The sequence below is a fragment of the Olea europaea genome, chromosome 2 (genome assembly GCF_002742605.1).
Source record: "Olea europaea var. sylvestris chromosome 2, O_europaea_v1, whole genome shotgun sequence".
Taxonomy (NCBI): Eukaryota; Viridiplantae; Streptophyta; class Magnoliopsida; order Lamiales; family Oleaceae; genus Olea; species Olea europaea.
Window position 1 is genome coordinate 30,094,908 of NC_036238.1, and position 24,833 is coordinate 30,119,740.

General features: G+C 32.4%; 4 protein-coding genes across 4 annotated transcripts in view; 2 read left to right on the top strand and 2 right to left on the bottom strand.

Annotated features, from left to right (window-relative positions):
• The first annotated feature begins 8,424 nt into the window (after window positions 1–8,424).
• Window positions 8,425–11,027, top strand: LOC111375336 (putative pentatricopeptide repeat-containing protein At3g01580). The gene is made up of 2 exons (XM_022998144.1): window positions 8,425–8,472; window positions 8,709–11,027. Exons 1-2 carry the CDS (start codon window positions 8,425–8,427, stop codon window positions 11,025–11,027), a joined length of 2,367 nt encoding a protein of 788 aa, XP_022853912.1.
• A 525-nt stretch (window positions 11,028–11,552) lies between these two features.
• On the bottom strand, window positions 11,553–14,301 carry LOC111370414 (ganglioside-induced differentiation-associated protein 2). The gene is made up of 3 exons (XM_022992107.1): window positions 13,972–14,301; window positions 12,169–12,433; window positions 11,553–12,020 (listed from the first exon to the last, which is right to left on the bottom strand). Exons 1-3 carry the CDS (start codon window positions 14,234–14,236, stop codon window positions 11,786–11,788), a joined length of 765 nt encoding a protein of 254 aa, XP_022847875.1. The 5' UTR covers window positions 14,237–14,301; the 3' UTR covers window positions 11,553–11,785.
• A 3,637-nt stretch (window positions 14,302–17,938) lies between these two features.
• On the top strand, window positions 17,939–20,147 carry LOC111370424 (lycopene beta cyclase, chloroplastic/chromoplastic). The gene is made up of 2 exons (XM_022992120.1): window positions 17,939–18,107; window positions 18,220–20,147. Exon 2 carries the CDS (start codon window positions 18,339–18,341, stop codon window positions 19,851–19,853), a length of 1,515 nt encoding a protein of 504 aa, XP_022847888.1. The 5' UTR covers window positions 17,939–18,107; window positions 18,220–18,338; the 3' UTR covers window positions 19,854–20,147.
• A 1,878-nt stretch (window positions 20,148–22,025) lies between these two features.
• LOC111370432 (putative UPF0481 protein At3g02645) overlaps window positions 22,026–24,833 on the bottom strand; it is a 4,363-nt gene continuing 1,555 nt past the window's right edge. The window contains exon 2 of the mRNA XM_022992133.1: window positions 22,026–23,596. Within this exon, the coding sequence (XP_022847901.1) occupies window positions 22,211–23,596 (1,386 nt within the window). The 3' untranslated portion in view covers window positions 22,026–22,210. The remainder of the gene's footprint in view (window positions 23,597–24,833) is intronic.

Genomic DNA, 24,833 nt, shown 5'->3' on the forward strand with positions numbered 1-24,833 from the left:
AGGTAGTTATGTATTTTTAAAACATATTCATAATAGATTAAAAATAATGGCACTAACAATAATTAAAGAGTTGCCTAGAAAAATAAATGAACAAATATTAGAAAAAATAAAGGATATATAATTATTAATATATATGAAGATGAAAAAAATAATTTATATCACAAAGAAAAGTATGAGTGCAAGTGATAATACACATTTAAAATTGAATAAATTACTTATAAAAATGGAAAAAAATACAACAGGAAATACGAAATATAATGTTAATACCAAAAGGAATGAGAATATTAAATAATAGACAATTAATAAAATTAAAATGTGAAAGATTAAGACTTGAGAGTAGATATTTTACTATAGTAAAAGAAGAATTAGCAGTTCCAGATACAGCTGAGAGAAGAAAAATAATAGATAAAAAGGAAGATAAAAGATGCAAATTAACCTATAAGTTAGAAATAAGAAAAAATTAAGATGTCAATAAGTGAATATATGGAAGAATTAAAATCATTATTAAAAATGATAATAAATGATGTACAAGATTTAAGAAATGAAGTAAAAGAAACAAGAAACGATATAAATATATTAAAAATTGAAATTAGAGAATTAAAAGAAAATAAAAAAATAAAGATAAAAAAAATTATAGAAAAAGAAAAGACTCGAATAGGAAAGAAACATATAGAAAAATAGAATATTGTAATAGAAACAGGAAGTATGGTATTACCAAAAATATTAGAAAAAGAAAAAGAATCTAGAGAAAAATCATTAGGAAAATTAAAATTAGAAGAAAAAAAAGATAAAAATGAATGAAGAATTAAATTTACTAATAGAAAATTTTGATCAATTAAGTTTAACTGATATAAGTGAATACCAAACTGTAGGAGGACCTAATCCAGCAGGAATCTCTAAACAAGAATTACATAATACAGATGAAAGTTATGCACCTATATATAATAAACCATATAGACAATTCTATGATAAAGTAAGAGATAGACAACCACCTAAAGAAAATAAATATAAACATATTTTTGAATTAAATGATAATTATGATAAACCAATTAATCATGAAGGAACAAAACTAGATTTAAATTGTAAAATAGATACTAAAAAAACTTATTAACTTAGGCTGATTCGATGATATTATTCTTTTTATATAATAAAGATGACACATGAGAAAGTACTGAAAGAATAATAGATTAATAGTATCTTTTGAAGGAGATGTTAGAAATTGATGGGAATTAATAAATAATGATACAAAAATATTAATAAAAAGAAATGTACAAACAGAAATACTAAAGTCAGATAGAGAAGGTATAGTAAAGTTAGTAAAATACATTTCAAATGAATTTTTAGGAGAAAATTGGATAATAAATGTTGAAAGAGAAAAAGATAATGCTAGAATAAAATTAATAAATTTAACAATATGCGATATGTGTAAAATTAAAGAATATACTTGTGAATTTAAAAATTACTATTATGTTCAATTTTATAGTAATGAAAATCAAGAAGTATACCAAGATATGTACTATAATAAGTTATCAGGTTCATGAGGAATATATTTTAAAATAGAATTTGAAAAATATGTTAGAGATAATATTGGAATACCTAGAACTTTAGATTCAAGAATAAAGTTTTTATTTGAAAGACTTGCATATATATGTCAACAAAGACAAATAATGAAAAAATCAGGAAAATTAACTAAAATATGTTGTGAATATATGGAAACCCCTGTGCAATGAGAATGTAATCCTGAAAGAAGAATTAATAAAAGAAAGTATAAAAATAAAAAAATTAAAAAATTTAGGAATTTTAATAAAAAATATATAAAATTTAGAAGAAGATATTACAAAAGAAAAAATAACTCATATAATCAATAGTAGAATAAAAAGAAAAATAAAAGCCAATGTAAATGTTGGAATTGTGGATAAATATGTCATATAAGCACTGATTGTGATAAAAAGAAAGTTATAATATTACAAAAATAATATTTAAAAATAAAAGATGAATTAAGTGAAATATCAGATATTGAAGAATACTATAATCAAGAACTATATATACGTGAAACAGAGGATGAATAAAGATCTGAATAGAGAAATTGAAGAAATAGAAAATAATAATATAAATATACAAGAATATGAAAGAATAGAAGAATATGGATTAAAAGTCATTTTAATAATAACAAGTTTAGAAAATTACAAAAATTATCTTTAAACTTAAAAATAGGAAGTCTTTAATAGAATCTGGAAAAGATAAAGAATAGTAATAAATGAATATCAGAAAATAGAAAAAACTATAGATGTAAGAACAACTTATGGACAACATAAATTAAATCTTTTAACAAAAAATATAGTTGAAAAACTATTAACAAAGATTAGTAAAAAAATAAAGTGAAAAAATTCAATATGTCTATTTAGTAAGAATACAAATAATGTTTAAATCACTATTCAGAGAAGGGATAGACTCACTCTTAACTATAACTTTACATGATGGAAGAATAATAAATTTAAAAAGTAGTCATTTAGGAATAATAGAAGGAAATTTAGCATATAAAAAAATTATGTTTACGTGTTATTCAAAATATTGTGTTTCAATAAAAGATAGAAATTTTAATAAAATTTTAGGACTACATTTTAAACTTCATAACATTTTAAACTTCATAGAAATGATATCATGCAATCAGGTGATCAAATTATGAATATAGAATATAAAGTTTTATATATATTTATTAATTCTAATTATGGGAATATTTATTCCAATAAAGCATATATTGAAGTTCATAAAAAATGTAAAGATATTAGTAAAATAATATAACCAAATAAGGTTAATTCCAGAAGAATATAAATTTAGCATGACAAAAAAATAAACTTGAAATAACAGAATTAAATGAAGGGGAATGTTCTACTAATATAATATTTAAGGATGGAAAATTAATTAAAAGATCAAAAAAATTTAAAATACCTAATAAAAATCAGTTAGAAGAAATAAAAAAAAATAAAAGAAGTAAGACTATATAGGAATGCTGGAATTATGAAAATAGAAGAAGAATATTATAATGGAAGAGAATATATAAATGAACCAAATATATTAATAGATACAGAAGCTAGTGAATGTCATATAATTTCGATTAAAAATAAATGTTTAATAACTCATAAAACCGAATCATATAAATATGTAAATTTTGATGGATATGTTCATATTACAGATTTAGAAGTTAAGGTACAAATAAAAATGGGAGGAATGAATCTTTTAATACCATGTTACATAGATAAGAGTATGAATATAAACCCCCATATACTTTTAGGAATGAGTTTTTTAAATGAATTAAAAAATTATAATATAAAAAAAGAATGATTATATATTGTCCATAATGGACAAACTACATTATGTAAAAAGAATTAGATGAATAATTAGATAAGTTTTATATTAACTGTGTATATACAGATTACTATTATAGAAACAAATATAACAACTTGTACTTTAATAGATACAGGAAGTGATATAACAATATTTAAAAGTTTTTTAATAAAATTATGGAATAATAATAGTAACATAAAAATAATTGGAGTTATAGGAAAGAGCACTCAGATAATTAATAATGTCGATAAAGTTAATATAATTCTTGGAAGTAAACAAGTTACAATAAATAAAGTATATAAATATGATAAACTAAAATGTGATATATTATTAGGAAATGATTTTATACAACAATTTCAATATTATAAACAAAATAATTATATGATAATGCTACAAACACCTTGTGGACACTTATTAAAAATCTCTAGAGAATTTAAACCTTATAAAGTTCAGCCAGCACAGCGTGGTGATAGGAAAAAAAACCAATCATATATAATGAAATAAAAAATAAAAGAATATTATATAAAAAGTTCTAAAAACAGGAATAGAAATGAATATAGAAAAAAATAATTGAACAACTATAAAAAGTTTATGGAGAAAATCAATTATTATTTTAGAAACCACGTCACCCAAAAGTTAAAATAGAATTAACAGAAAATGTTATAATAAGAGTCAGACCAATAATATATACCATAGAAGATACACAATAATTAAAAAACCAGATAAAATAATTGTTATAACAAAAACTTATTAAACCTAGTAACGGACCTCATAGTAGTCCAGTCTTTATGGTTATGAAACATTCTGAACAAGTTAGAGAAAAAGCTAGGATTGTCATAAATTATAAAGAATTAAATAAATATACTAAATTTGACGATTACTTTCTATCAAATAAAGAAGTGTTAATAAATCTTGCAAAAAGAAAATAATATTATTTTAAATTTGATTATAATCAAGATTTTGGCAAATAAAAATGGAAAAAGATAGTATACAATATACTGTATTTAGCACACGTTAAAGAAAATATGAATTGTTAGTTATGTCATTTGGTCTAAAAAATCCACCACAAATATATCAAAAAAAGATGGATAATATATTTAAAAAGTTTAAAGAATTTTTAATTATTTATATAGATGATATATGAATATGTTCTAATAGTAAATAAGAACATAGAAATAATTCAATCTAATTTATTAACGAATGTAAAAAAGAAGGAATTGTACTATCTAAAAAGAAATCTATAATAGAAAAACAAGAGATAGATTTTTTTGGATTATCAATAGATAAAAGAGGGATAAAATTACAGACTCATATATCCAAAAAGATAGAAAGTTTTTCAGATAAATTAGAATCAAAATAACAAATACAAAAATTTTTAGGTTGTTTAAATTATGCAGAAAGATTTATTGAAAATCTTTGTAATAAAAGACATAAAATCCAAGTATTACTAAGAAAAATAAATACTAAAAGATGGAATGAAGAACATACAGAAATAATTAAATTATTAAAAGAAGAATGCAAAAATTTACCAAAATTAAGTTTACCAGATGAAAAAAATAATTTGATTATTAATACAGATGTCTCAGATAAATATTGGGCAGCAATATTAAAAATAAATCTAAATGAAATTTGTAGATATTCAAATAATGCCTTTAACCAAGCAGAAATAAATTACACTATTCATGAGAAAGAATTACTAACAATTATTAGATGAATAAAGAAGTTCTCATTATTTTTATTATCCAAGAAATTTACTATTGAGACTGATAATTCTCAAGTTATAGGATTAGTCAGAAATAAACTACCATCAGAACTTTAACACAGAAGGCTCCATAAATGGCAAGCTTATTTAGCATTTTATAACTTTGATATTGTCCATATTCAAAGAGTTAATAATTTTTTTGTAAATTTTCTCAACAGAAATATAGAATTTGTTGATTGATAAAGCTAAGATCACGGAATTATACCAATCTATCCTATATATACAAAAATGACATATTTTCTTAAAGAAGAATCCGAAGATATAAACTCTGGAGCAACCCAAATCTCAAAGATTTTCAACTCAAATATAAAAATATTGTTGAATATCACTACTGAGCATCATAAATATGTCATAGAACTCAAAAATCAAGTTGATGCTATTGCAGCACAACTAAAAGATATATTGTCTGAGACAGATATATCAAAGAGCTCAGAAATGAGTTTTCCAAACCAATACAAAACAGGAACAATTGGAAGCAGCAGTGAACCCAAACGTGACAACATACCAACTGATAATAAAGGAGATTCAATTTCAGTATCATCAACCAAAAAAATTATGATATATGAAGATAAAAGAGATACAAAAACAATCAACGTCATAGACTAAGAAGATAAAAATCCCTTTAGACCAAAAAGAAGAAAAATATGCCGAAATAATCAATATTGCTTATAAAATAAAAATGAGTGATTTATATTTTATCTCTTCGAAAAATAATGTTTATCCCAAAATAACAGTCATCGAAGGAGGAAACCCTTCATTTATAAAAATTATGACAGACTATGGATTCATGGATTTAATATATTCAGGAAAAGATTTAATTGAAAATTCGAAATTTGATGACGTATTCATAAATGTAGTATCCAAATTTGTCAAGGGACGGAAAACATATTTGAAATTCTATTCAATAAGTCTAGAATATGATGGAATTGTTTACTATCCAGTTGAACACATAATCTCAATTGGATATGTTGTAGCCAATTTCCTAATAGATGTTATAGAAAATAATAGAAAAGTTCCGACAGCGATAAAATCATGGATTAGATATAGGAGAGCACTTGGAATTAAAGTCATCTACAACATTGCCAAAAATTTGTTTGATAAAAAATTCTCATGCTTGTGCGAATATGAAAATTGGATGCTGGTATCCAATGGAGGATATGGAAAGTCAGAAATTTTAAAGAACTATATTACAAGATTCGATATACATCAATTTTCAAGATATCCTACCACTATAGAAGAATCTCGCCAGCTAAGGGAGTGCCCCAATTACATGTGAAGAAATAGAGGAAGATGACAATAATAGAGTACCTTTGACAAAGGTGTATGGAGAACAATAATACGGCTGCATGTGAAGACATTGAAGAAAAAGAACAATAATAGAAAAATATGCTCTTTGGATAAAAGGTTGAAGCAGCATGTGAAGATGTAGGCTCAAGGAGGAAAATAATAGAGAGGCAAGTGTGCCTTTGCCGATGTACACAATGATGTAATAGGGTCTCATAAACTTGTATAAATAGAAACATTGTCATAGATAGAGGACATCTCATCTTATCTTAAAATCTCGAGTTGTAAACAATACTTACTCTTAAAACCATATCCAATTTGAAAAACCAATTTTTTCTGGAAATCCTTTTTTACTAAATAGAAGTCTTATATATAAATAGAAATAAAACTCCAATATTTTGAGATCAATATGAGTTTCTAAATCTTTTTTTCCATAGATTCTTGAAGGATTTAATAAAAAGTTTCCTTCTTATTTTAGTAAAAAGAAAGTTTTTCTTTAATAGAAGTCTAGAACTTTATTCTTTAGAAGTTGATACAGTGAGAGCAAGTAACTAAAATAGTAACATTTCCGTGAAGGTAGGAGGTCAATGAAGGAAGCAGTTTACAGATTCAAAACTCGAAAGTCACTCGATTCTAAGAATAAATGTCCAGATCAAACCCATGGTAAAACTATTAAACTTTTGCTAAATTAGAATTAATTTTTTTAAGATCTTAAAGAATCGTAGAGATTAATCGATAATTATTTGTATGAATAAATGTCAAGATATACAATTGAAGGATTAGATAATCTATTAGAAAGAATGTTAGAAAAAATAAAGAATATTATTTCTCAATTAGAAAATATAAATTTACCATTTGAAGAATATAATATTTTAATTAGAAAATATGAAATATATATTGCAGATTATTCTTATTTATTAGATCATAGAATGGATTTATATTCAAATATTCAAAATAGAAGATAAAATGTTTAAAAGATTAGGATATATGTTACAATATAGAGAGAATCATTTCATTAAGGATAATATAAATCTTTCAATAAAAAGGAATAGTGATAGGTCAAATAGAAAAAATTCCCAGCATTTTTTAGACAAAATAAATGATAGAAATTTAGTGAGGTGGGTTTGCAAAGTGAAAAATGGAAGTACATTCTAAGGTTTTTGTTCGAGAAACCTGGTTCACGTGTAAAATGATCTAACTCACTTTTCATAATTTTCATTTTTTTTAACTCGTCAAAAATCAATATTAACTAAATCACATTGATTCTAAGTAGTCAACTTGATACCTTATAATTTAAACCCTCTCATCTCTCTAGCCTTCTTAAGTATACAAATTTTTTAAAAATAATTTTCTTGATAATAAGATATGTATTAGCGATACAAGAGGTTTTGAACACTTATTTATTTGTATCATGTCTTTTCGCGTGTGATTGAATTATTGAAAATCATTCAAATTATGGCAAAAATAATGTGGATCTTATTGCTCGATGTTTTGTTAGTAAGTTGATAAAACCGTTCTTTCACCTTCGTGTTTGTTTAGGTTTTCACGAGTAGCAAATTGAATTAGATGAATTAAACAACATTGGTCTGCACCATAAAAAGGTGAAAATAAATGTTGAGATCTTTGAAAGAAAGGGAAAACCACTTAATAGTTATCGTAGGGGCATGGGCCCTGGCACTCACAAAAACCTCACGCTAATGGTGGCAACGAGCCGAAGCTCAGGACTTGGTATCGGCTTGGAAAAAAAATGGTTTGAACTTTTTGGGCTCTAGCCAAGCCCAAACTTGGCTCGATCCCAAAAATGGGCCTTGGCCTAGACTTTGGCTCGAGCCAAATTGGCTCATAGGCATTTTGATTTCATTTTTTTATTCGAACATACAAAAATTGATCGTTACAAAAGCTAGCATACAAGCTGGCTGCACGAGCACGCGTATAGGCCAGATCTCATTTTTGGACCAAATTTCATTTTAGATGTTTGGCAGAGCATTGGCTTATACAAACGAGCTCCAATCGGCTTAGCTCATCCCCAGAAAATGGGGTTGGCCCGGACTTTACCTCGAGCTTTTTATCGAGCCGAGTCGGTTTATAGGCTTTTTGAATTTATTTTTTTTTACTCGAATGGATGAAAAATTAATTGTTAATTTACGAACTACAGAACTAATTTAAAAACTACAACAGCAAGTCACACGTGAAATTGGCCCCCGACTTGGACTCTTTCCGACAAGGGAATTGTCGAGTTCGTCAAACAACCGCCTAACCATCTTTATCGCGCTAATCATAATCCTCGACTGCATCTCTATTTCTTCTTTTATATTAGTTTTTCTTTGGTCTTGATGTGGGATTGTTAATTGGTTCTGCTCTACTCAAAATTTCTTCTTCTGCATTCTTCAAGAAATCTTCCCAATTCTTGAAAATTCCTCCCCTTCGTTGCAATGTCTTGCTCCATTATCGCTTTTCTCATTTGCATTCAACCTCAAATTTTCTTCATACTTCTTCAATCAAGAAATCGATTTCACTATTCTACACCCGTCACTTGAGAACTCATAATTATCATTATTTTAAACCACAGCTGTGGTCTTCTCTATTATCCAGTCTAAACTCTTGCAAAAGCCTTCAAACGCTCAAGAAAATCCATGCTTTTATAATAGTCTCAAATGGGCGTGAGTTATCTCTTTCAATTGTTTCAAAGTTCATATCTTTATATGTTGAATTGGATGATGTTGATAGCTCTGTTTCTTTTCTTAAGTGTTGGAATGAACCCAATGCTTTTTTTTGGAATTCAAGCATCAAAGCACATGTTAATGCGGGTTTTGATGGATCGGCATTCTGTGTTTATAAGTTAATGAGAGAAAAGGGTGTTCCACATGATAGTTATACACTTCCAATATTGAATGGATCGGTTGTGTTACTTGAAAGTGGCAAAAGATTTGCAGATATGATTCACTGTGTGGCAGTTCAAATTGGTTTTGAATATGATGTTTACTTTTGCAATACTATGATTGAGGCTTATATAAAAAATGGGTGTTTTGTGAATGCTCTGAAGATGTTTGGTGAAATGCCTCACAAGGATTTGGTGTCTTGGACGTCGATGATTTCGGGGTATATTGGTGAAAGGAATGTTGGTTGTGCTTCTGGATTGTTTAGTGAAATGCGGAAAGAGGTGGAGCCTAATGCGGTGACAATTTTAGTGATGTTACGAATATGCTCAAGTGTGCTTGAAGGGAGACAGATTCATGGTTATGCAATCAAAAGTGGTTTCTTGGTTGATCAGTCTGTGAAAAATTCTATCTTGAAAATGTATGCTGATATTTGCAATGCTGATGATGTGGAAACTCTTTTTGATGAAATTGACAAACGAGATGTTGTTTCTTGGAATATAATGATATCTTTGTATTCTTCCGAAGGAAATACTTTGAATATGACCAATTGTTTCCGTAAAATTTGGGACGAGTCAAAACCAAACATTGAGACATTAACTCTACTCGTTTCAGGGTTGGCGGAGGCTGGAAACCTTAGTCAAGTTAGGCAAATACATTGCCTTTCAATAAAGAATGGACTTTTCGATGATATCCTACGAACAAGTTTGTTAGATTTTTATGCAAAGTGTGCCGACTTGGAGGCATCAACTCAGTTATTCACAGAAGTCTTGTATAGAAACTGTATTACTTGGGGTGCTATGATGTTGGGGTTCACTGAAAACGGGTACTTTAAAGAGGCGATTGAATTGTTTCGGCAAATGTTAGCTGCAGGTGTTCAACCCATGGCTGAAAACATGAGAAACCTTCTTCGTGTATGCACACAAATGGGTGCTCTACAATTGGGTAAAAGCGTCCATGGATACCTTGTAAGAAACTCGTTTTTCAGTTCTAATGAAGAAAATAGATCCTTGGAGACTTCGACTCTTAATATGTACATTAGATGTGGGAGCATTTGTGCTGCAAGAACTTGTTTCAATAGAATTCTTGTAAGAGATCGTGTAACGTGGGCATCAATGATCGAGGGTTCTGCGATACATGGAAAGGGTTTCGAAGCATTGGAACTTTTCCATCAGATGGTGGAGGACGGAATCGAGCCAAATTCTGTTACCTTTATAAGCTTATTATCTGCTTGTAGCCACTCAGGCCTTCTGCACGAAGGCTGTGAACTCTTGTGTTCAATGAAGTCAAGATTTGGCATTTTTCCCGAATTAGATCACTACACTAGCATTGTTGACTTATTGGGTCGATCTGGCAAGACGAAGGAGGCTTTGGCCATAATCGTGAAATTCGTGATTTTCCCGGACAGTAGAATCTGGGGTGCACTTCTTGCCGCCTCCAGAGTTAACATGGACAAAAAACTTGGGGAATATGCAGCCGAAAGGCTTTTTCAGTTGGAACCCAATAACGTTGGGTATCACACAGTCTTTAGTAATGTGCAAGCTAGTGCTGAAAAGTGGGACGTAGTGGAAGAAGTTAGAAGTTCTATGAAAAACAGAAATATGACGAAGCATCCCGGGTGGAGTTACTTAGAAGCAAAAGGTACATTTCATGGCTTTGTCTCGGGAGATAGATCACATCGTCGAACTGATGAAATATATGACATGATAGAATGTTTAGGTAGGAATACTCTAGACATAGGAAATTTGTCGTTCAACTGATTTTCCCTACAATAGATCTCTCTAACAATTTCTGTTATGGGTATTGCATGATGGATAAAGATATACGTACACGTGGAATGCTTAGGTAGGATTCAATTATTGCATCTGTGAAATTTTTTTTACATGTAGCAGATTTCATATACTCGAGATGTAGAAACTGAGTCAAGCAACTGATTTTATCTGCAATGTAACATTTTGTGTTATGAGGCTTGTGCACACTCAACTATTTTGTCATATTGGAAGTTGTATTGACAACTATTTCGAACTGAGAAGTCAAATTTCTTTAGCAGATCTATGTTTCCTTATGGTTCTTGTGGGTACTTAGCAATGGATTCTTATATTCTTTAAGGGCTTCCTGATTTACATCGCGAATACGGAATACTTACAATGTTTGGATAGCTAAATAGTATTGTGAGAAGAAAATTTGTTTCTAGAGTAGGTGATAAGCGTAGGAGGCATGCCTAAACGGCAGCTGCAGCAGCGTGTTTCCAATAGACAGAATACACAGATATACACGTAAAAACGTAAGCAGGAAAGGTAGAATACCAAATAGGCAGAAGAGTACGGATTTAAGCTACAAATTCCCAGCAATTTATATACATGACCCATTATTTTTGTGAGAATGGCAAGGTAAGAGATCATCCTGCCTACTATTACAGAACATAGAAGATGAAATTACATTAAGCTCGTGTCTGCTCATAATGTCAAGGATTTTCATGTGGTACAACACAATTAATACTCTTTATGCTTAGCCACGGCTAGGACATGTATTCTCTGGACGCCCATCCCGAGTCATACCTTCCAAATGTGTGGGCCATGGAAGGAATTTGTGTCATATGGAGAGGATCTGGTTCAATTCCGTAATCTGTAAGTGGTCTATGTTCCAGAATATCATCGTGCTGTTGAACAAACTCTGGAATCTCGACCACCCCCTTCTTTATATCTTGCCAGAGGTATTGAAGGCGGCTAATGTACTTGATTTTCCAGTATAAGCTATATACCAAACAAAATAAAGGAACATTAAGTACAATGTCACCATGCATGCCATAATGAACTTGTTGCTCATGTCAACCGTCAGCGTGTGTACACCAAACAAGACTCTAGTTTTTAAGATTTCTAGTTGAGATATCGAAATACTCACCCTCCACTTAAGAGAAATCTGCCAAGGGTAGCAAAGACAAGCCTTGACCGAAGCCCTGGATGAATGAAGTACACGGCCTGAAGCCTGTCTTTGGAGTCGTTTGGTAGCTCCTCATATATCCATCTCAAGATGGTAAGGCCAGGCGAATTGTCCTCTTTCTGCACGGTACTATGCATGTATACAACACAAAATGACCCTTCTGGCATCTCCGTCAAAATTTTGTGAGAGACATATTTTTTCAGACGTTCTCCACTGATTACAGCAGCTGGTTATGTAAAAGAGCATCAATACATAGTTAAATAGGAACACATCAAGTAGGAAATTTACAGAAGAAAGGCACTTATCAGAAATAATTAAAAATAAAAAGGAAAATGCAAGAGTCGATTACAGACCTCGTTGTCCATCTAAAGTTAAACAATTGTTACAATCCTGTTCCATTAAAATAATCCCGAGTAATTTTTTTTAATAAAAACACATTAGTGCGAACACACTAAAAATCAACATCAAAAAGACATTGCACACTGATAGCTCCATAATATTTGGCCAATGAAATAGTCAATAGAGTTTCAATGTTTCAAATGGCATTCCACCAGTGGGTGAGAGTTCTTAGCTATTCTTTTTTCATCAGCTCTTGATGTTCAAACTTGATGCTCAGTCAAAATCAAGAAAGCTTAGAACAAAATAAAGTCAACATCTTCAAAGAAAAACATTCAAGTTCCAAACTAATTTTTTTCACCATCATGCTGAGCAAATGCTATGATAGAAAAAGTAAATATAGTAATCACTCCACCCAAATTTTAGCACAACATACCGCTTCCAAAGAGAAGAAAATTTTTGATACTGTAAACATTGAAAAGAAAACAGATAAGCTCTAAAAAGCTAGACACGAGAACACAAACTTGAGATTTATAGATGAACTATCAAGAAAAGACTCCGAAGTCATAATTATTTATGTTACATTGAGAGAATAATGAGACTATACATGAATCAGAATCATGTATTACTAATACCGAATCTCTATACTTTCAAACGCCTTTAGAGCTGCATAGGCAGACAGCATGTACCACTTGAATATGGTAAAATGGCAACCGAGTGATTGATCAAAATCTGGATTCTTGCACAGAGGCAATAATGCTTTCGGAATTCATTGATCGCTTGTTTCTTTTCTGAAGAAATTCCACACAATAATCGAATAATTCCTACAACTAAAGGTCAAAGCAAGACATAAAGATCAAACTTTTAGTACAACATACACCAGCAAGAACCCACACAAGAACAAACATTTTTTATCCAGGAAGTACCTCTTTTCTAAAATCCAAAGTAGCAATCTCTCAATATACAAGTATTTAACTGAAGGGCAGTTCAAGACTAGCGTTTGTGGAGGGTAAGGAAAACATCAAGATTTCAAAATACTGAATTTGGATAAGTAAAAGGGAAGTGAAGAATTATGTAATTGTTTCCTTCCCTTTCTCTCTTCATAAACTCGCAGTTACCTCCCAAAAATTCACTGTGCAAGACTGAACTAAGTATATCTAAATGATACAAAGCAGCCAAATTTAGAAAAACATAAAACAGTATGCTTGGTAAACCAGACTGGACCAGATTAGGATTTATTTATAGCATGTTTGGCCATGCTTTTAAGCATCATTTTTGCCCGTGCGTGCCGAAATAAGCCAAGAAGCCGCTGAAACATGCCCTTAATCTAATCAAGTTTTGGTGTTAATATGAAATACTAAAGCTGTACCACAGGCACGCTTGTGTAAATTAAGCCACACTCACAAACACACACCGACCACTAATTACCGGGGAAATATTTTCCGACGATTCGGAAGATGCGATTGCCAGAATTATCAGAGCCACGTTCGAGGCGGAAGAATTGGAGGGCTTCGAGATCGGAGAAATCATGGTCATCGGAGGAGGGTAGATAAGAAGGGCAGTCGTGCCAGTTGTCGTCTTCAGCTGCTTCTTGTTGTCGTAGGTTCGATGGGTTCAAGAATGGGCGGGCATCGACGCCTAGATCCGACGCCAGTACCACCACCGAGAAATCGTCCGACGATGAACTCGCCATTAGCTCCTCTTCCTCTCTCTGGATAGCTGAACTAGGGTCTAAGGTACTGTTATCCAAAAAATCATTAGTGTCAAAATTAAATATTAATTTTAAATTATTATCTATTTAGATCTATAAATTTGGTGATATCCACGACCAGGGACGGTAATTCTACTCTTTGGGCAGCTCGTGGTTCGACGTGAAAAAATTCTAGTCAGCCTAACTCGAGGCTCGGGTCGAGCCCCATTTTGAAAGATTGGTTGAGCATGAGCCGGCCAGTGGGCCTTAAAAAAAGAAAAGAAAGAAAGGCTCCACTCAGAGGAGTCATAGCGAAAGTCGATGACTATTCATAGCTATTACCTTGACACCAAAGAAGAGTTCGACTCAATGCTGACGAAAGTCTAGTAACCGAAAGCATCACTAGCTTACGCTTTTACTCGAGTAGCACCTGGTTGTGAAGCTTATCTAGGAGATTTTTTTATTTGCATTAACGCCTTTTGGAAAGAGCCCAAATTAATAGGAAGGAAGCTTAATCAGAATTTTTCTTCTATAATCGATCGGGATGAATTAGTAATTGTTGTTTTTGTTTCTTTATTACCATGCATACAAGAAGGAAGTTTGAGTTTGATGCAAATGGGTAGCTAAGGCGTTGCCTTAAAAGGCAGTTTACTTAATATATATATATAGGGTAATTGGCACAAAACGTCCTTACCTTTCAAGTCTATTGTGGAAAACGTCCCTACCTTTCATTTTTTGGCATTTTTGCCCTCATTTCAACCTTTCTTTGCGCTGGACGTCCTTCCGTCCATATTCCGTTAGTTTTTCCGTTAATTAAAGGGTAATTGGCACAAAACGTCCCTACCTTTCAAGTCTATTGTGGAAAACGTCCCTACCTTTCATTTTTGCCCTCATTTCAACCTTTCTTTGCGCTGGACGTCCTTCCATCCATATTCCGTCAGTTTTTTCGTTAATTAAATACAAAAATACCTTTTTCTTTCCATAAACAAGGATAAAATTGTCCTCACCCACTTCACCCCTTTTTCCCGCCATCAACTTAGTCCATAAGTAACAGTAGCAGCGACATGAATCTGAAAATACTTTAAATGATTAAGTTAAATAAAGAAAAAATATCGTGAACACATTATATTTCACAATTCCACAACTACTGTTGATGTCATCTTGTGTCACTGGAAAATTTTAGAAAGACATATTAAATGGGTAGTCAATTTATAATGAGCCAAAATGGTGAATGGCTCTTTTTGGCTCAATGAAGAAGATGAATGGCTCATTTTAAATTGACTCATTATAAATTGACTACCCATTTAATATGTCTTTCTAAATTTTTTCAGTGACACAAGATGACAGCAACAGTAGTTGTGGAATTGTGAAATATAATGTGTTCATGATATTTTCTCTTTATTTAACTTAATCATTTAAAGTATTTTCAGATTCATATCGTTGCTACTGTTACTTATGGACTAAGTTGATGGCGGGAAAAAGGGGTGAAGTGAGTGAGGACAATTTTACCCTTATTTATGGAAAGAAAAATGTATTTTTGTATTTAATTAACGGAAAAACTGACGGAATATGGACGGAAGGACGTCCAGCGCAAAGAAAGGTTGAAATAAGGGCAAAAATGCCAAAAAATGAAAGGTAGGGACGTTTTCCACAATAGACTTGAAAGGTAGGGACGTTTTGTGCCAATTACCCGAATGTTTAACGGAAAAACTGACGGAATATGGACGGAAGGACGTCCAGCGCAAAGAAAGGTTGAAATGAGGGCAAAAATGCCAAAAAATGAAAGGTAGGGACGTTTTTCACAATAAACTCGAAAGGTAAGGACGTTTTGTGCCAATTACCCTATATATATATATAAAGCTAGCCTGCTCGAGTCAAGCCTAATTTTTTTGGTCGAACAAGAGGCCCAGCTCGTGTTAGGAAAAAAGCTCGCACATTTTACCTGAGCCTCAAATTTCAGCTTAACTCGTTGACATCTTTATTCGTGACTCTATAATTTATTTTCCAAACATATATTTGATTTTCGTTTTTACAACTTATAAATTATAACCACTTTAAATGTGTGTTCGATAAACTTTTCGAGAGTCAGAAATTATTTTTATTAGAGATTATAAAAGTTCATTCCATTTTGCCTTGATTTAGCACGAGCCAATTTCGGAGGCCTAGGAATCCTATCATCTCACTCTCACTAGTTGGACTCAACGTTGATCCAAACCGATAAGTCCTGGTTTCACACATCTGTATTTACTTTCTAAAAAATAATAAAAATAAAAATACAAAGCAAGTTTTTTCAAAAGTCTATTTTGCATTGGACTGCACAAGAAAGTCTTCACCATTACAAAGGCCCCATTTTTTATTTATTTTTTTCTTTTTTAGTTATTATGCATATTCAACTCAACTAAATGATTGAGTTTTAAATAGGCTTAACATTCTTAGAGCTATAACCCAATGAGTAAATTTAATGAATCCTCACTAAACTTTAAAATTGTTACTATTAACTTACTAAAATTTAACGGGTTACTTAATACTTATCCATCTTTATATATAGTTACTTATCCACCACTTTTTTAAGTCTCGTCTCTCCAAAAAGACAAAAATATACACGCGGTTTATAGAAATCTGATGTGGTAAATAATTTTGTTAAATGTTGCCAACCTGAAATGATCACATCCAAATTCATTCTCCAACCATTAACATTTCACAAGATCTTCTATTTTCTCTCCTAAACCCTACTCTTCAAAATCCAAAATTCTCTTCTTCAAAATTGTCCTTAAAATTAGCCTCATCACAGTAAGGTTTGGATATTCTTCTTTTCACTGGATAATGGAGAGCATAGGTGACCCACAAGATCCTCGTATGAAATACAATATTGTATGCAAGATGCACTATTGGGTGATGACCCACAAGACCATCATATATTTTAAGAATTCTCCATTGCTATGAAGTTTTTATCGTCTAATTGGAAATACATTTGAAATTAAGCTATTAATCCAATATTTTTTTCTATATAACTGAATTTATCTCTAAATAGCTTGGTTTTTAGTCGAAAAGCTTCTAGTGTATGACTTAATGGTTTGGGGGCTTTGATTATAAGATTTTAATTTGGGTTAATAATATAAAGGTGTGTTCGTTTGGTGCGTTTTTGGTGACTTAGACATAGCCCTTGTTTGAGCCCCATTTTAGGGAAGGAATGCATTTTTGAATAGTGTATTGATGAGAAATGTATGGTTATAAAATATGGAAAAATTTTCAATTTGCGTGTAATATTATTTTAGTGAAAAATGTGCGATAGAAATGATGTTAAAATACTGTTGAATAATTCATTTTTTTTTTCAAAAGAATGGAGCTCAAACAAGGGCATAATTAACGCTGTCAATATGCGACGTAAAATTTCTGTTATTCATGTAATTTTTTTGCCTATTTGGAGAGCTAAGAGTTAAAAGAGTGGTGGATGGATAGCTATATACAAAGATGATTGAGTATTGAATAACCTGTTAAAGTCTAATGAGTAAAGGTTGAGTGAATATTTATTAAATTTACACTATACCGAATGCATCTCAAGGGACAAGATAGGCCTAGATGCTTGCTTGGTCTATTTCTACGAACATGTCAAAATTGAATAATAATTATTATTATTTTTAATTTCGTACATTATGTACAATATTTGCACCATAGAAAAGAGGAAAAAAAAGACAAGAAAAAAGGATATAGAATTGGAGATAGCAAGCAAAGATGCCCTCAAACCAATCTTTCTTGTGGTTGATTACAGCCCATCACATGCTTCACGCACGCCAAGTTTCCCCAAACGCTTCTCGCAGCCCCCGCCCCAACAAAATATGCTTTCTTATTCCGATCAACTCTATCTGCAATTCTAGTAAGTGTTCAACTCATTGTGCCTGTAAATTTTTTTGGAGAGATTTTCATTTCCACAGATTTCTCCAGTTCTTTTCTACCATTATTTATTGCCTTTAATCTTGTATATGCAGAATTTGTTCTTCAAGCATTGCTATGAGTTGATAGCTCTGCTTTGAGAATCCAAGAAATTCGTGAAATTTTGATTCTCTTCAAGAATTGAGAGATCCTTTTGAATATTGTTTAAGAAGTTATGGATACTTTGCTGAAAATTCATAATAAGCTTGAATTTTTGCACCCACTTCATGGGTTTGCAAATAAAGTTAGCGCCTCTGGTTCTTTGAAGCCTCAGAATCAGGACATTAGGTTTGGTTCGAAAAGCGTACATATAAAATTGGGGAAAAGTGTTTGCGTTAACTCCAGTTCTAGTACCCTTTTGGAACTTGTGCCTGAAACGAAGAAGGAAAATCTTGAATTTGAGCTTCCCATGTATGATCCTTCTATGGGACTTGTGGTGGATCTAGCTGTTGTAGGTGGCGGCCCCGCAGGACTAGCGGTCGCACAGCAAGTTTCAGAAGCTGGGCTATCGGTTTGCTCGATTGATCCTTCACCTAAATTGATTTGGCCCAATAATTATGGTGTTTGGGTTGATGAATTTGAGGCCATGGATTTGTTGGATTGTCTTGACACCACCTGGTCGGGTGCTATGGTTTTCATTGACGACAAGACAACTAAAGATCTTGATAGACCTTATGGGAGGGTAAACAGGAAGCAGCTAAAATCGAAAATGATGCAGAAATGCATTTCGAATGGTGTTAAATTTCATCAAGCCAAGGTTGTGAAAGTAATTCACGAGGAATCGAAATCTTTGTTGATATGTAATGATGGTGTTACTATTCAGGCTGCTGTGGTTCTTGATGCAACTGGATTTTCCAGATGTCTTGTACAGTATGATAAGCCGTATAATCCGGGCTATCAAGTAGCCTATGGGATTTTGGCAGAAGTGGAAGAACACCCTTTTGATGTAAATAAAATGGTGTTCATGGATTGGCGCGACTCACACCTCGAGAATAACAAAGAGCTGAAGGAGAGAAATAGTAAGATTCCAACTTTTCTCTATGCAATGCCATTTTCATCGAAAAGAATATTCCTTGAAGAAACATCCCTTGTAGCTCGTCCTGGAGTACCTATGGATGATATTAAGGAAAGAATGGTAGCACGGCTGAGTCACTTAGGTATTAAAGTTAGAAGAATTGAAGAGGATGAGTATTGTGTAATTCCAATGGGGGGCCCTCTTCCAGTGTTACCTCAAAGAGTTGTTGGGATTGGTGGTACAGCTGGGATGGTGCACCCATCGACTGGATATATGGTGGCAAGGACTCTGGCTGCTGCTCCAATTGTCGCCAATGCAATAGTTCAATACTTAGGCTCTGACAGAAGCCTTTTGGGTTCAGAATTGTCTTCAGAAGTTTGGAAAGATTTGTGGCCAATAGAAAGGAGACGCCAAAGAGAGTTCTTTTGTTTTGGTATGGATATTCTTCTCAAGCTTGATTTACAAGCCACCCGAAGGTTTTTTAATGCATTTTTCGACTTGGAACCTCGTTATTGGCATGGATTCTTGTCATCTCGGCTATTTCTTCCAGATCTCATACTTTTCGGACTCTCGCTTTTTGCTCATGCCGACAATACTTCTAGGATAGAGATCATGGCAAAAGGAACCGTTCCTTTGGTAAAGATGATCAACAATTTAGTACAGGATAAAGAATGAGAACCCCCAATATCCGTTCCCTGTATGTCAACCCAGAGGTGCGGTATCTGTTTATTGTTTTGACCTTTTAAGTAAATGCAATATGAGTTAGCTGCATTTTATTGCATCTTTTTCGAGTTTCTGCATTCTGAGTTAGGGATTAAGTTGACTGAAATTATCATTGTACATAACTGCGGAACAAATGATGTCTTTCCATGAAGTGTAATTTTTTGTACCAGTTAAATCCATTGGTATCATTTCAATAAGCTGTTAGTTTCATTTTCTCTGCTAGCTATGTCTACTGGATTTTCGCTACTTGTAATGTTCATCTTGCCTCTGTTATCTCTATAAAATCCCTAGGCCTTTTTTTTTTTTTTTTTTTTTTTTGGGGCATAAAATGGACAGTGGTTTGTGAGCATATTATCATATGTTAGATTATAGTGGTAGTTGTTAATATTGTCACGTCACATAGCCCAGCAATATTCATCAACATCTAGGATTTTTTATACTTTGTTTTGTACTACACTCTTTGGGCTGCAGTCATTATGTTGCCTATGAAACTTATAGTGCTTGTTTGGTGAAGTACTGCATATTCTACTAGACGATATAAAAAAAGGAGAAAAGTCATTATAATCTCTGTTGTTTCTAGTGTTTGGTCATGTCTAATACTCATGTCAAACATACTGTTACTCTATTGCATGTTAGAATCCTTCCTAGGTCGAATTAGTGCTTCTTTTAACTCCCAAACCTGTGTAGAATTGCCTTGATATGTCGGATAATGTGGCAGTGAAGGCTGCAATTTTTTTTAGGCTGTTTCAAAACTTGGTACGAGTACAAAGAAGTTTGCGACTTGCTTAGTGAGGAAAGTTACTTAAATATGAATCCCTTTTAGGTGACGTACATTGAAAACAACAATAAAAGAACTTTGAAAAACTTTACTTTTCGACTGCCTTGTCTGTTTTATCATTAGCCGTCTCTATTTCTCCTTATGTGAAGGCTCAAACTTGCACTCACTAGTGTTCTTGCTTCAGAATGCTTATGTAACTCAAGAAGGCATATTCACAACTTCATGTATCTCGTGTTGGTGCACTGAAGTTCTGTGAATTGCTATGCCCTTGAAGCCATGAATAGATTAATACGATATAGCTCAGAATAAGCCACTACTTTATTCCCTTGATCATTCCTCTATTTATTTCAATCAACCCCACATGCTAGGCAAATTGATATGGCCATCTAAGCCATATCAATTTGAATGATTTCTATCTAAGCCAAGATTGAAGCAATATTCAGCATTCAAGCCAATAATTTGATTTGAGACGTGTGTGAACCAAAGTGAGAATTTCAGCTGTTGTACTTTCCAAGGCAGCAGCCATAGATCTGCCTGCAAGAACCAATAGCAACAAATTAATAAATTAAGTATCGACCCAGACCACCAACGAATGTCAAGTGGTTCAGGGGTGGAGGGTTGTGGCATTGTGGTAATTTTTCCTTTTTCTCCATTTTCATAATATGATTTTCATGATTATAGCAATAATCTGGTGTACATTTGAAAACTACGGGACAACATGGCAAGACAATAAGCAATATCACACAAAATTTGGCTGTGGTCATAGAATATTTTCTTTTTAATGTAGTAATATAATTGAAAATTGGCATGTAAAATGTATATATTGTCTTTTTCAACACTCAGTCAACTAAACTTGTTTAGTATTATAAAACTCGTTACACAGTCATACTAATTCTGCCATATTTAAATACATTCTAGTTATACTAAAACCAAGAATTCTCTTCCCAAAAAATGGCGAGAGGATTAAACATCTTTACCCCAGGGGTTCTGCTTCTCAGACAGACATGTGTCCCCCTTCTCCCCTATTGGTAGGGTGCCTGTCATCCCCCTGAAAAAATAGGGCCTATGTATCCCTATTTGAGTAGAATATTTCTTACCCCAGAATTGAATTGGGCATGTCAGTTCAACTAGAAAAAATGTAACATATAGGGGCTGTTTGGACCCCATTTTTTCACCCAAAAAATTGATTTTTTGACCGTTATTTTACTATTCCAACCGTCATATTTGACTTCTTCTCTCATAGGTGGATCCCACTTTTCTCCTAACAGTCAAAAAATCAATTCTCAAAATCACTCCCAAACAGCCTCATAATTTCCATAGGATGAAAATTATAGAAAATGGTCGTTTTAAGAAATTTACATGAGGGAAGGGATGACTCTTCTCAATATTTTGTTAAATATCTTCAAGTAGATGTTATACATTACAACGACATACAAGGCGTTGTTGAAGTACACAACAAAATCCAAATGAACAGTAAAAAAATAAACTTTTGCAAATGAAGAGCTTCTCCTTGTAGGAGATGCTTGTCTCCTTAGGATCGTGGAAAAGCAGAAAAATACGTCTGCCCCGTACTAAGGGCAAGCGCAAAAATTGCAGCTAGAAAGGCAAGGACGGTCCAGGGACTGCTGAAATGGATGTGCATCCATTCAGCTAACCAAAATCGGCATTTATTCCTGCAATGCTTTTCAATTTGGCCCTTAGCATGTGCATATGCGCGAGGATCTGGTACCAAACCATTAGCTATCTCGTTAAAGATTGTGGCCAAGTGTCCATCACTGCCTAGATTGTTGACAAGAATTCCCTTCTTTCGGAGCTCTTTAACATCATTGGCATGATCAATGAGTGAATCCATTAGCCAAATATATGACGTAATGAGAGAATCATGGGGGCCATTAGGACTCATTTCATAGGCCACTAAGTTTAATAGCAAAGGTTTTGTTGTATCATCAACCACTAAAGGAGGAAGTATCATAGTTCCACAAACAAGGTGATCTTTGAACGTTACATCAGTAACACGATGAGTTTTACTTGCTCTAAAACGAATTCCTGCTTCTTCGAGCTCTGTTACTGAACGATAGGAATTCCATTGATCTGATTTCTTCATGATTCTGTCTTCAAAGTTATGTGGCTCCGTGAGATGTCTCCGCATTAGGTCTAGAAGGTGAGGGCTTCCATCCAATTGTAATTCTCTTTTGTCGTTTGTTTGACCACCAAGGCAGCATTCATTGACAAATTTCTTGACCGCATCACAGTAGCTTTTATTGACAAATTTCTTGACGAAATTAGTGCATGAAGTTTTTTCAGGTGGCCTTATGCTGGTGAAAAGGTCAAGGAAATCCTGAATCAACTTTATATTACCTCCGACCCTGAATTTCAACAAAACTTCTAGTACTAGTAAAGGAATTTGATTCTCTAGCAAGAACAAGTCCCTCCACACAAAAGCACAGAGGTAACTCTTCATTGTGGGTAGCTGATCTTCTTCTTCTTTCGTTTCTGTCTTTGTTAAGATGCACATAAACTGAAGCACAAAGCAAGCATCAAGAAACATCATTTTGGTGAACGATTCGTTGTCATAGTCTGTAGTTGAGCCTTCCTCATAGTATTCTCGGGCACTGTCAGCCACCTTCGCCACCTCTGCATATAACTGATTGATCGATACTTGATCACCACAGGCAAGGCGGAATTGATTTGCATATTTAAATTTTAGCTTCTCTACTGCTTTGAGTTCTGGCTTTTCATGATGATAAGGGCCTATTGAAACTACAAGAGGATCATAACATTTTTTGTTGGATTCAATCTCACGCAGCATTAATGGAACCTTTTCAATTCGCTGTTTCTGTGTTGTGTCTTCAACATAGTTCTTTATATTGATTAACCATTCATCCTCTCTAATTTTGTTGCAAGCATGCAATTGCGTCTGCACATATTAATAGGTTGGAAATTTTGGTAAAGCTTCGTGTGCGTTGATACTATAATTTGAATAAATAAGATATAATACAATTGTAAACGGAAATGATACACATGTTAAAACTTGACAATAAATGAACTTGCTAACGTCATCAATCAACCAACATCACGCAACTATCAGTAGCATATAGGCCATTGAAATGGAGATTTTATGACAGGACGGTGAGAGTCGAACAAAATAAAATTTTTAGCCTTTCATTATTAAAGAATTAATAAAACTTTGGTTTCCTATCAAGTATTGATACCACACTAAATTATATACATTATAAAATTGATGCCTAGTATTTTACCATATCAAAATGATTCAGCCGAATGTTTGCAAAGCTTTTGGTGCGTTTGATTGTGAGCATGAAATTTGTATAAAATAATAAATTCTAAGCAATTAACTTATTTGCATGAGAATTATTAATTAAATGTATTTGATTAATTTAGTTTTTAACCTAAAAAAATTATACCTGTCCATTTTTTATTAATAGGTAGATGAGAGAGGGGATAGATGAGAGAGAGAGTGAGAATGAATTATCTGGAAAATAAAAATTATCCATCCTTATAGAAAATATTTTCCCTTTTTTTAAGAAAATAGGATCACATGAGTAATGACTAAAAGTTGGAAAATATTTTTCATGAAAAAATTGTCAATCAAACATTCTAAAAGTAGAAATTTGAGTGAAAAAATGATATTTTTCATGAAAAATAAAGTCAATCAAACACACTCTTAGATTATCTTTATTATATTTGTTAAACATGCTTTTAAATCACACATTTTATAGGATATATAACTTATTATTCTTAGATTTGAAAATTAAAGCCTATTTAATATGCTTCTTTTTCCATGGAAAATGGAAAAAAAAAAAATTATATTTTCTACCCAAATGATATATTTGATGGCCAAAATTTTTCATGGAATTGGCCATGTGACCATATTTTCTTGGTTTTTAAAGAATTGATTTTCCTTTGGTTTGGGAATTGGGTTTTTCTAGTTTTTTTTTTTTTTTTTTTTGTTTTTTGAAAAAAATTTTTTTCACGGAAGTCTCATAGGTAAACAACGCACACTTTTAACTACAGATTTTCTGGGGATCACACTGTAAAACCTATGAAATTTTTGTGGATAGTGACCTACATTTTTACCTTCGAAAAATTCATAGGAAAAGATTACCTAACCTTTTTTTTTTTAATGAATCCCAAAT

Bases quoted from the DNA above. Each gene is read 5' to 3' on its own strand.
- LOC111375336 (XM_022998144.1), top strand. From the start codon at position 8,425: ATGGGGTTGGCCCGGACTTTACCTCGAGCTTTTTATCGAGCCGAGTCG. The intron at 8,473-8,708 runs GTTTATAGGCTT...CTTTTATATTAG, and splicing joins CTTTTTATCGAGCCGAGTCG to TTTTTCTTTGGTCTTGATGT.
- LOC111370414 (XM_022992107.1), bottom strand. From the start codon at position 14,236: ATGGCGAGTTCATCGTCGGACGATTTCTCGGTGGTGGTACTGGCGTCG. The intron at 12,434-13,971 runs GTAATTAGTGGT...TTACATAACCAG, and splicing joins CGTCGGAAAATATTTCCCCG to CTGCTGTAATCAGTGGAGAA. The intron at 12,021-12,168 runs GTGAGTATTTCG...TTTGGTATATAG, and splicing joins AGATTTCTCTTAAGTGGAGG to CTTATACTGGAAAATCAAGT.
- LOC111370424 (XM_022992120.1), top strand. From the start codon at position 18,339: ATGGATACTTTGCTGAAAATTCATAATAAGCTTGAATTTTTGCACCCA.